Here is a 12,753-nt window from a genome sequence, read left to right as displayed (position 1 = left end):
TTTTGGAAAATGGCTGCAATGAAACAAAGAGTGAAAAATTTAAAGGGGTCTGAATACTTTCCGTACCCACTGTATTGCAGTGATGCAATAACTGCCCCAGCCCTAACTGTAAACAAAGGTCAGATATTTTATTGCATATAAGTCTAAAAAAGAAATAAATGTCAAAATAGAGAATCAAATCAAACAGTGACCTTAGACTCAAAAATATAATTGAATCCCAAATTTGGGGAATCGTGACTCCCCTACTAATTATCAGCATTAAAAAAATGAGCTACAATTTTTAATAATTTAAGATTTTCATAAAACCAAATTGCATTTGGTTGTGCAATATTTATACAATTATTACATTCTGTAATTATATCTCAATAAAAGGAGCGTGGCGGAGTCTGCTATTCCTGCACTACCTCCTCACGAGGGATTCAAAGGAAACAATGCATACGTATAATTACTTAGAATTTGATCTTGTTGATATCAGCCTCCCTGTTCACCAGGCCCAGAGCTATGTGTTCGGTTCCTGCATATACAAACACACCTGGCGATGCTGCTTCGCCAGGAACTGAACCAAGACCTCACCTCAATAGTGGTACGCCCTAGTGGTGTGCCCGTACACCCTGTACTTAGACAGTATGTTAACCAGAGCCCTTCACAATGGAATGGCTGACTTTGAGATACAGTCATCGTGATGCAGTGGATTCAATCTCAATTATCTCGGACACACAAAGCTGCCATAATGCCAGTAAGCACAGCCGGCATTTCAACAAGCCTTGCATGACCTCCCTTGAATTCTAGCCTGATTAGTAAAGCGTGAATGGCACCAATTAAGGAAGGTTCGAGCACATGGCTATTTGAAAAAAATACCACAACTATATTCAGTAAAATTAAAAAAAGAAAAGATGGGTAGTTTTTTTTCAAGATTATTTCTTTGATTTCATGCTTTTATTTGAGAGGAAAGTTTAGACACGAAAGGGTGGGAGGGGGGGGGGGGGGATGACATGCAGCAAAGGGCGGCAGGTCAGAATCAAAACGGTGGTCACTATGCAAGGACTGAGTCTCTGTACATGGGGGGCACACTCTACCAAATGAGCTACCCAGGCGCCCCCCCCCCCCCCCCCAAAAAGTACTTAAAGTAGTTTTGAGGTAGTTCTAAATATCAATCCTCCAAATCCAGTACCATCCTGGCTCTAAAAAGGACTTGGGTTTAATCTGACATTTATTATTGGAAAATTATACAGTGAAAAGTTTGGAAAGATCAGTTAATTGTAAAATTTGCCACCGATAATGCTACTATAGTATGCTTGTTGAACAGCGTATACACATTTCTACATACCAGTTCTAGCTGCGATGAGATGCGTTGTCCGACTGGGATCTTGGGAGCTAAGAACCAGATTCTTGCTAATCTTGGCCCCAAGTGCTTTGGCATGGTAGAACTCACGGGTTCTCTCCATGGGGTAGTTGGTCGGGTACAGGCCACTGAACACTATCGTCGTGCCCTCCAGTGTCTTGCTTTTCAGCTCCGGGGCGATCTTGCGAATGTCCGGTGTTTCCGAGGTCTCCTTCCTCAGATAGGCCGCGTATCGTGCGTAGTACTCGGCGTGGATCCTTTCCAGCACTTCCTCCAGGTAGATCAGGTGATCGTCCTGGTCAATATCGGCTTCTTCTTCCTCCTCCTCGTCCTCCTCGTCCTCCATGCTCTGGTCCAGCAGCTCCTCGCCCATGGTCACCCCGGACTGTTCACTGTTCTGAGACTCGGTTTCTGGCTCTCTCCTATCTGAACAGCCATTTCCCAGCTCGGGGTCTGGGAGAAGAACTCCTGAAGGTTCCGCTGGGTCCAAACTGGTTTCTGCTTCACTCCCGCCTTTAACGTCCCCTTCCCCTGCCCCGTCCCCTGCCTCTTGCGTGACTCCTTCCTGACCGGACTTCTTTGCCTGGCAAGACTTGGCCTCGCTATCACTTACGGATGAGGGGGGCTTTTCTGTGATGGAGTCATTGTCACTGTCACTGGAAAGGTCAAAGTCCAAGTTATTGGACCCATGGCTCGGCGCCGATGAGTTGCAACTGTCCTGCGCCTCATTTGTCACCAGTGTCCTGCTGCTATCATCTTCCTTAGCATTTGTTCTGTCTCCCACCTGAGCTTCGGACTTTCCTTCGCCTCGTCCCGATTCATCCTCCACAACCCCTGCGGGATGTGTCCGTTCATTTGTCGGTACTTCCTGAGACGACTGAGATGTTGTGGTCTCTTCAATTCCAGAAGGGTTCTGGTCTTTGGGCCTTTTACTGAGGCCGTTATTTTGCTCATCGGCGCCGAGTGTTCCTCCTGGTTCGGTGCTCTCTGCCGGCCGACTGGACGGGCCTCCTGCTGGACGAAGACAAAGCAATTACGCAGCGTTCAGGGAACCACGCATCAGAATCAATAGGTGACAGTAAGACCAGGGCCAAAGATGAAAGGATGCTGGCGCCAACCAGGCCAATTTACATCAGATTTTCCCATCCAAGGAGCTCCAAAGTGTTTATTATTGGATAAGTAACATAATAAAGACATAATTAATCACATGGCAAGCATTAATTTGTGAAGAAACAAAAGAACTTATTAACCCAACTGATTATAAAATATTGTTTTATCCTTTTCGTTTTCATACTAAGACATTTATATGACTTCTATTAAGTTCACAATGATTTTTTTTTTTTTTCAAAAGTCCGCTTTTATTTCATAATGGATTTTTGCAGTTATAGTTATGGCCTTTTCACCCTGTACTTAGCATGTATGCATTCTGGAAGGTCTGTGATCCTGTGATCATAAACCTCTTAGTAACAACCTTTCTAACATTTCACACAAGTGCAATCTAGTCTAATCATCTAATCTCCAGGGGACTGCCCAGTCTGGGAAGAGCTGCCCGCGTTGGCATCAACTCTTGGTGTAGAATCTTCCTCTAATGGAAATCCAAGTCCTCTTGGTCATTCCAGTGCAAGTGACTATTTGCGCGTGAAAATAAAATTCTCAAGTTTTGCTCTCAAATTTCTCAGTGATGCTGAGAAATGATACAGAGAAAGTCAATCTTGACAAATACGAAGAAGAATGATGTTTTTTGGAGGAAAAGTATCCTCTCCTCTTTTGTTTGACAAGGACAAATGTACTGTAAACTCTGGCCAACTTCCATCAGCGGTATTAAGTGGAGTGTACTGTGTCACTTGGAACCACTGGGCCGGATGCAGAGGAGAGGGCAGCTAAATAGTCTGAGGGAGCAGAGCACGGAGAGCAGGCACGGGCCAGTGGACACCAGCCTTCAGAAAGTACGAGTGCAACAAATCAGATCCGCGCAAAACTTTGTTTAATACATCCTCAAAAACAAAGAACTTTAGACTTCCATTGTTAGCCGCATCTGAATATTAAGAGTGACAGGACAGTCATTGATACAGTGGGTGTGATATCATATTTCACATCTCATAATGATCCAGATGGCGTTAGCTGAGGATGATAACAAGCCAAATGTACTCACGATGTATGTCAATATTGTGCTACAGTCTCTTGTGCTTTACCACTGTCCCCACAAAATGAAAAAATAATAATAATGCCGTTTAAGAATGTGCCTATGTAATATGTTGTTTAATGATGCTTCACCTGCAGACAACAAAATCAGTTCATTTAAAAAGGCATATGTTTTTTATTACTTTTAGAACTCCATGTTATAAATAAATGAACCAGTATCTTTATTTCAAAATGCAAAAATACAAGTGCAACTCTAAATAGTATTTAAAAAAATACTACATTTAAAAAAGACAATTGCTGATTTAGTTAAATCATTCATGCCTGTATGTTGGCATCCATGTAATGGAGATTACTAGAACATGTCTACTTAAACTATTTGTCAATGAGAATTTGTGTGTGTGTGTGTGTGTGTGTGTGTGTGTGTGTGTGTGTGTGTGTGTGTGTGTGTGGGGGGGGTGGGGGGGGGGTTGTATTTGCATTGGACCAAATTTGGGCAAACTCTGTTCTTTCCACAATGTAGCAACAATAAAAAGGCCCATTGCTGAGCCTGGCAGCTGTTGTAACATGGGCTAAGTACAACCACGAGTTATCACTAATTGATGTGACAGCTTGAGAGTGGGTGTTAATGATGGGGTCCGACAAAAGTCCCCAAGGAGACACGCTGGCTGGCTCCAAACAGCTTGTTTCCTGCTATGATAATGAAGAAAATAACACTTTGTCTTTGAGAGGATTCCCTATAGGAGCTCATTGCAGAGGGACATATCGGTATCGGGGTGAAAGTATTAGACCCCTGTAGGACAGTCTATCATTGTTTATTGACGGGTGCCTTTGAATAATGATGAGGTTGGTGGATAGAGGGTTCTAGGCTCATCATATAAACTCAGGACGCTGGCTGAACATGAAGGCAGTTGATGAGCATTCACTGTTTGGGTCTGTCAGTCAGTCAGTCAGTCATTTATTTCATTTGTAAAGAAGTACATAACTGCCCTGGAAGTATTTGCTCAGCGAGTCACTCTGGCATCGAGTGACGCTGCTCATTACCTATGCCCTTGTAGCCGAGCTGCACCAATCACATCGGTGTATCTGATATAGGCGGGGCTAGAGGGAGCTAAACAGATGGCGACAATTTAATCTAGCAGTTAGCTCCGCTCCGCTAAGTGTACGGGACTCTGGATACGTCCCCCTGTGTGTTGTTGTGATTGGTCCTTGTGTTATCCAATTGCTTGCGGTGAGGTTTTCAAATGCACGCTTGGTGCCGCCCCTCGAGATGGGGGACTTTCATTACTCAATGCCAGACCCTTAATCCTGTCGGATTTGGGTCTGGATTTCCAAGCTATAAAATGGATTTTCTGCTGGTCTGGTTTGCTGCAAATGGATGTGATGTAGTCGCTGTCAGCGACATAGTATATAAAAAAAAAAGAAACATTAAAAAACATTGATGCATAGCCAAATAAATTGCATTGACTTTTTCCAGTTTGCACCAGAATTGGTCCTATTGCAATTTGCCTGGTGTCAGAGCTCAGTGTCAGTGAGACAGTGCAGAGAAAGATGTGCTTCTATGGACTGTGTAGCATTTATCATTAGCACTATGAACCCCGAAGAGCAGCCAGAGAGCAGTGAAGCCACTGGACTGACTTGCTTGCCAACAGCTGAAAGTGCCTCTCACAGGGGAACGTGCACAGCACTGGAAACCGTTTACTGGACAGGGCATGATTGTCCATTTGAACCTCAGTGTTGCATAAACTGCCAGCTAATTTTTTTCATTACAGGGTCTTTCAACGAATGTGTCAAGTTATCAAAGGTTAACTTTTTTTTTTACAACCCTGGATCCTATTTTCCTACATTTTTGTGTCCAAGTGACTGATGGGAACGACAATCTTGGAAATTGGTTGTGTATAAAGCAAGAGTGCTGCCGGTTACAGCGGTCGCACTCAACACTGGACCAATTGCACAGACTTTTGTTCACATTAGTCACTTAAGACACCGATAGATGGGGAAATAGGGTCCTGGTTGAAAAATACCAACATGACCCGTGTGGGCACTGTACCTTTCTTTGCCATCTGAGCTTCCCGTGATCCAGGGGGCGCGTTGATGTCCCCTGTGCCCTGGAAGTAGATGTATTTCTTCACAGTGATGAGATTGGGTGCAAACTTCCACACATCCTCTCGGTCGTCGATAATGGAGACCATGGAGTCACCACAGGGGAAAAGATTCCTGTCAGGAAAACCACAATACACTAGAAAAACTTTTTTTTTCCCCAGATAAAGACTGTGAGGCTGGCATGTATCTCTCTTGACAATAGTAATCATCTTGTGACTGATTGTGTTTTGCAATCAGTCCATATTAGGGTTAGGTATCGTTTGGGTTTTTTCTGATACCGGTGCTAAAACGGTGCCAGAACCAAAATATTATATATATATATATATATATATATATATATATATATATATATATATATATATATATATATATATATATATATATATATATATATATATATATTTGTAATAAGGACTGGGTAATATAGAGAAAAATTAAATACCACAATATTCTTAACCTAATACCTCGATGCGGATATTGCGACGATATTGCATGGTTTACTATTGGTGCTTTGACAAAATGTTATTTACACAATGGATTGATGATAAATATTCTTCAGAAATTATTTAAATAATAGAACAGCAAGAACAGTCTGGTAAGTTCAGAAAAGGACATCACTTTACTGTAATGCCGCCTGTAAAACCAGGTAAAGAACCATTTATGCCATATTACCATATTTCCGAAATGTAAGACAATATCTAGTCTTATATCACGATATTGATACAACATTGATATATGGCCCAGCCCTATTTGTAATGTACTGTATAAAATATAAATTCAAAAAAAAGGAGCACAAAACTACAGTTGGCGACTTAAAGAACGGCTCGTTTTTTTGCTATGGCCATATGGTCAAAACGAAATGATTAATAATGTGATGACAATAACTTATAACAATAACTTATTTTACCAGTAAATTGCTGTTAAACGACAAAAACAAGCACCAGGTGGGAAAAGGGTAATTTACAATAATTTTAAATGCAACCCAGGGCTGGCGAGTTTCCAGAGAGAATAATTGATCTTTACTCGTTGTGCTCGTCTACAGTCACTGAATATATAGACATATAGACAGATTGTTCATGATACAAATGGTTGCAGAAGCTAAGAAACAATTTGGATGAACTCACTGCTGTCAATGGGCAGCGTGGATCGTAGGCTTAAATCCATTAATTTAATTTAACACGATGCCATCAATACCTTGTAAGAAACCCCAAATGAGACATACCATGGTTTTATCAATACAAAAAACTCCAGTTTTGCTTTAAACCAAAGCAGGGTTAAATAATGTCTAGGGAGTGGATGGGTGCAGGGTAGCACAAGGCAATTCTTACCTAAGATTCCCCGTCTTGGAGAAAGGGTCGATGCATTCATCTCTGGAAAGGATCCGGTGAGAGAAAAGCTTCTTTTCAGGATCCAGAAAGCCTTAAAAAAAAAAAAAAAAGATGGAGACATGAAGCAAAGAAAAAAATGCCAATTAAGCGGTATCTATAGAATGAAATCAGAAACTTCTTCTGCGAGGTCGCAGTAGGCAGTTCACTTGTACTGAAAAGACACAGAATGATACAGCACTTGGAACAAAGTATGTCATTTCATTTCCACACCATTTCTAGGAAACATTAACAAAACTATTCTCTTGCAAAGAAAATAGGCCCTTCTCTTATCTGAACCTTGTCACTACCTTTTTCCCCAGTAGCAAGCGTTTCTTTGCCTTTCTTACTATGCACAGATTGATATAAGAGATATTCTGATACCAGTATCGCCTCCGATACCACCTGAAACGCTGGTATCGGGAAGTACTGGAGTGAATGCAGCGATCCAATACCATGTAATAAAGCCTTGAAGAAAATCGATGTTAAAGTAGTTTATTTATGTTCTTTTTCCATTATTACTGACTGTCAAACTGGATAATAAAAGAAAGTTCTGTACCGTTCATTGTATGAGTTTGTAACCTGAGACAGGCAGTACAACAAAGATAGAAATCATATCACGGGCGCCCGGATAGCTCCGTTGGTAGAGTGGACGCCCATATATATATATATATATATAAAGGTTTACTCCTCGACCCAGGAGGCCCTAGTTTGACTCCAACCTGCGGCCCTTTGCTGCAGGTCATTCCCCCTCTCTTCCCCCCCTTTCATGTCTTCAGCTGTCCTGTCAAATAAAGGCCTAGCAATACCCAAAAAAATATTTTAAAAATAAAAAACAAGAAATATCACGTCCATACAGGGATAGTAGTATACCTTCTTTGGCTTTGAGAACCGATTCCTACTTGGAATCTTTTCAAAAATTACGATTCTAGTAGAATTGTTTCTTTATTGGAATCGTTTGGAGGATTTTGGTTTCAAATCCGATCAATTCTTCCAAATTTAACACGCGTAAGTTTGGGTTTACATACATACGCAGCTTTCTGTGACGTAGCCGTGGAGCGCAGTAAGCAGCGCTTGAGAGTGGCTTTATTTTACACTAAAAAAAGCCCTGGACGACTACAAACCACTACTGAATCATAAACAAAACGTTTATCTTATTTGTGAAATAAGCATGTGACCCATTACACCTCAAAGACGCAAAAATTGGAATCAATAAGAACCAGAAATTTGAATCAGAATTGTTAAAATCCAAATGATGCCCAACCCTAAGTATACCGCTGTTAACACATGAAAAGATGAATTGCACTCTGGTATGGGATCGGGACTCGTATCGGCCGATTTGCAGGTTCAGGTATCAGAATTGGTATTGGGACGCAAAATATGGTATCAGACCATATTTAAACCATGGTTTAAACCTTGGCTAGGGTTCCTTTGACCTAGCCTGGCTGAACAAGACAGCACAGAGTCTCCCTTTAAGGACACAACAGAAGCTGTCAATAGCAACAAGCAGACCTCCCTGCATCAGGACCAGTAGTAAAATCCAATTCAAAATTCCTTAAACATTTATCATATTGAGGCAGAATAATACTGTACCAAGGCTGCCTCTATTAAATACAGTATAATGAAAGATTGCACCCAGAATACCAAAATACAGCATATAAACAAAGTACCTACACTTCAATATAACCCGGCATTACGTCGTTACTGCAATATTTTCACCTACAAAAGAAGGCAACACCAACACAGACCGCTACCAGCCAAAACTGGAAGGGCTGTCTAGTGTACCTGCAGAAGTGCCCATCCAAAGTCGTCATGCAATACTTTAACTGGCTTAGCTTGCATTTGACAATTTGTAACAGCCCCACTGCTTGCAAATGGCACACAGAGATACAGTGAGCCATTATAACAGCATCTGGAACACATGAGCAGACACCTCCCTCTTATGGACACAACCTTGCAGTACAAGTAGAAGCATCATATTTTGTATCAGTGAAACCGTGTGGATTTGTGTACAGTAGTCAGCAATTATAATGTGTGAAAAAGCGCTGTACAATGTTAGGGAATGAGTCCCTTACCAGCGATGGTGTGCGCGTAAAGGCGGCTCCCGAAGGTGAAGACATGCAACTCATAGAGTTTGGCGATTTTCTCCAGGAAAGCCTTGCAGTGTGGGCGCAGTCGTGTGTGGAGCATAGGCTCTCCTCGCCCAAGCTGGAAGTGGAAAATGCCCTGGTGGAAATTACAAAGAGTCTTAACTCTGATACAATGAGGTAAATGCACAGATTTAGGTCTCAGCATCTGTTCTCAGGAGGATTTTGACTAAGTAAGTCAATGATAAAAGGCAGAAAAATGTCAATGCAAAGTACCTTCATGAAATTAAACGGGGAGTGACCTTTACTCAAAATTGTGCAAATTACAGCACGTACTAAAAACTGCCGGTGCAACGATGTCAACGCCTCATTACAAATGATTGACAGCTCTTTGATCTAGCTCAAGAAACTACTTCGGATAAACCATTCCTGTCCTCCCTATTATGTTAGAGCGGAAACCAAAGTATTTATAGTTGTCCCAAACGGCCACTCCAAACCGGAGTGAAAAGTCGTCTGGCACAGAGAGAGAAGCAGCATGGTACACGTTTAAATATGCGGAAAAAACAAGACTTTCACAGCGACTCTGTTTTGTTTTTTTTACTTTGCTAATGTGTGAGCGGGGGCTCTGTTTCAAAAGAAAAAAAAAAGTCTTATTACATGCTTAAAGTGATATATACAGCAGGGAGAACAAGTATTTGATACAATGCTGATTTGGCAGGTTTTCCTACTTATAAAGCATGTAGAGTTCTGTACTCTAAAACAAAAATCTAGAAAATCACATTGTAGGATTTTTAAGTAATTCATTTGCATTTTATTGCATGACATAAGTATTTGAAACATGAGAAAGCAGAACTTAATATTTGGTACAGAAACCTTTGTTTGCAATTCCAGAGCTCATGCGTTTCCTGTAGTTTTCACCAGGTCTGCAGGTCACCAGACCTTCTCCACATTCTTCAGGTTTAGGGGCTGTCGCTGGGCAATACGGACTTTCAGCTCCCTCCAAAGATGTACTATTGGGTTCGGGTCTGGAGACTGGCTAGGCCCCTCCAGGACCTTGATATGCTTCTTACAGAGCCACTCCTGAGTTGCCCTGGCTGTGTGTTTCAGGTCACTGTCATGTTGGAAGACCCAGCCCAGAACCAACTTCAGTCCTCTTACTGAGGGAAGGAGGTTGTTGGCCAAGATCCTGCAATACATGGCCCCCACATTCCGTCTCTGGATCAACCAGATGGACATTGGCAGCCTTCAGACGGGCCTGGACATGCGCTGGCCCTTGAGAAGGGGGACCTTTTAATCCATGACGGCGTGGTGCGTTGTTGCTAATGGTTTAATGGAGCCCCATTCCAAGGGAGACTGACCGTCATCTTGAACTTCTTCCATTTTCTAATAATTGCTCCAACAGTTGTTGCCTTCTCACCGAGCTGCTAGCCTATTGTCCTGTAGCCCATCCCTGCCTTGTGCAGGTCTACAATGTTATCCCTGACGTCCTTACACAGCTCTCTGGTCTTGGCCATTGTGTAGAGGTTGGAGTCTGTTTGAGTGAGTGTGCGGACAGGTGTCTTTTATACAAGTAACGGGTTCAAAGAATTGCAGTTAATACAGGTAGTGAGTGGCGAACAGGAGGGCTTCTTAAAAGTAAAACTAACAGGTCTGTGAGAGCCGGAATTCTTAGTGGTTGGTAGGAGATCAAATACTTGTCGTGCAATAAAATGCAAATTAATTATTTTAAAATCCTACAATGTTATTTTCTGGATTTTTGTTTTAGATTCCGTCTCTCACAGTTGAAGTGTACCTATGATAAAAAATTACAGCACTCTACATGCTTTGGAAGTAGGAAAACCTGCAAAATTGGCAGTGTATCAAATACTTGTTCTCCCCCACTAAAATATATATATATATATTTATATATATATCTGCTCTCTCACCTGTTGTTAGACAAGCTAAGGTGTGAGTTAATAGGACAATTGTCCAGTTATTATTTTAGTATAAGCTTGTTTTGGCCCTGACAGACTCAGATTAATATTTTACGTGTCTGACAACATTATGGAAAGGATTTCAAAGGATTTCAACCTTTCTGTTAATCAGTACGACCCTTTTTGTAAATATAAAAACATCTGCAAAATCACGTTTACTAAACACACCAGACTCCATAAAATAAACGGTCATTTTAGCATTGTAAAATACACTTCATTCAAAGTCGAAAGAAACTAAATAAAACTATAAAAAAAAAAACTTTTTAGGTCGTCTTTCCACTTTTCCAACCATCACAACTCTAGTTTTGGTTGAAATGAACACACAGTTTACTGATTTACATGTGAAAATACGTTGGCTCTAGACACGCTAAAAGTATTGCTTTTTTAAATTGACTCAGGCAGCTTTAGTGCTAGCAACTTCAGACCTGTTTCTGGTTAAACAGAAAGGTCACAAAGAGGTTTTGAAGATCTATCTCTGAAGGGATCCTTTCCATAAGGTTGTCAGACACTTAGAATATTAATCCGGGTCTGTCAGCGGCAAAACAAGCCCTTTTGTGAAGCTAAATATAAGCTGGAGAATTGACCTGTTAACTCTGCTGACTGCAACGATCTCGCTTAATACTGGACCAATGTCTCAGATTGTTGTTCCCATCAGTCACTTAGACAAAAAAAACATAGGAACATAGGGTCCAGGTTGAAAAAAATAGCAGTTACCCTTTAAAACCTTAGCTAATGTTAGCAATTCATTGTGTTTTACTGAAGCAACCGCGATTATTCAAAGGAATTGAAAATTAGACAATTATGTAATAATTGTTACAGGCCTAGATATGATGGTATAATACCTTATTGGACATACGCTGGCAGTGCTGTTCAGTGGTGTGGATCAGCGTTTGGTCCAGGTCCACCATCAGGACCAGCTTTCTGTTCCGGTGGAGTCTCTGCTGGTCTTCTCTGCCTAGTTGTTCGGCTTGCTGTTAGGGGGGGGGGGGAATATGATTTAATTAAATAAAATTAACCCACATGTTGTCCTTGAGTCAAATTTGACCCGTTTTTAGTTTTTTTAATGACAAAAAATGGGCTTTCAAAATAAGCACTTAAAATGTCCACATTAGAAATATCAAATAACTTTGGAAAAAACTTTTACAAAAAATAAAAATCACCCGCTACATGGAATATCCCGAGCCAGCACCACTTAATAATGTAGAATTGTGTTAACAAGTGTGTATTACCAGAATTTTGCATGTAGTTTTGAGCTTAAATGCTAAGATTCTTTTAAGCTTTTGTTGTTTTTGAGCTGCATGTATGCCCTAACAGTGTATGATTACATATCCACTGCAGTCTAAACTGGTGGTCTATGGAAACCTAGACCTGAACAGACTATTATTATTCATAAATATGGAATTATCATATGTTTCTGCAGAGGGTTGTGTCTTCAAAAATAGCTTAACAAGATTTTCCACCCCAAAATTCTTCAAATGTTGAACATTTGTTTCATTTGAAGATATAAAGTGTGGCAAGGAGGGGGGCCACAGTGCTTCCCATAGGAATGCACACACAATAATAGTATAATAGCATGAATATGAAGTATATCTGCCCTACTTGCTCAGCATTCCCTGCATCTCCATCATATGACTCACCTCGGAGCTGACCATCAGTTCAGGGACACTGTGCACCATGGAGACGGTTGCTGTGGAGATAGGAGTTTGCTGGTTCCCATTCGTGCTCTGCAGCCTGAGAGGGGGGGG

The 12,753-nt window shown here is 41.2% G+C and overlaps 1 protein-coding gene across 2 annotated transcripts in view; it reads right to left on the bottom strand.

Moving 5' to 3' along the window:
- ctdp1 (CTD (carboxy-terminal domain, RNA polymerase II, polypeptide A) phosphatase, subunit 1) overlaps positions 1-12,753 on the bottom strand; it is a 68,110-nt gene that overhangs the window by 51,236 nt on the left and 4,121 nt on the right. Inside the window, exons 3-8 of one of the 2 annotated variants that reach the window (XM_034892226.1) lie at positions 12,646-12,739; positions 11,851-11,979; positions 9,024-9,174; positions 6,913-7,003; positions 5,532-5,698; positions 1,328-2,356 (exon numbers count right to left, since the gene is read on the bottom strand). In XM_034892226.1, the coding sequence (XP_034748117.1) occupies positions 1,328-2,356; positions 5,532-5,698; positions 6,913-7,003; positions 9,024-9,174; positions 11,851-11,979; positions 12,646-12,739 (1,661 nt within the window). The remainder of the gene's footprint in view (positions 1-1,327; positions 2,357-5,531; positions 5,699-6,912; positions 7,004-9,023; positions 9,175-11,850; positions 11,980-12,645; positions 12,740-12,753) is intronic. The other variant, XM_034892228.1, reaches the window with a different exon arrangement.

Source organism: Etheostoma cragini, chromosome 14 (assembly GCF_013103735.1).
Source record: "Etheostoma cragini isolate CJK2018 chromosome 14, CSU_Ecrag_1.0, whole genome shotgun sequence".
NCBI lineage: Eukaryota > Metazoa > Chordata > Actinopteri > Perciformes > Percidae > Etheostoma > Etheostoma cragini.
The sequence above is the reverse complement of the archived record's forward strand: the minus strand, read 5'-3'. Positions and strand labels throughout refer to the sequence as shown.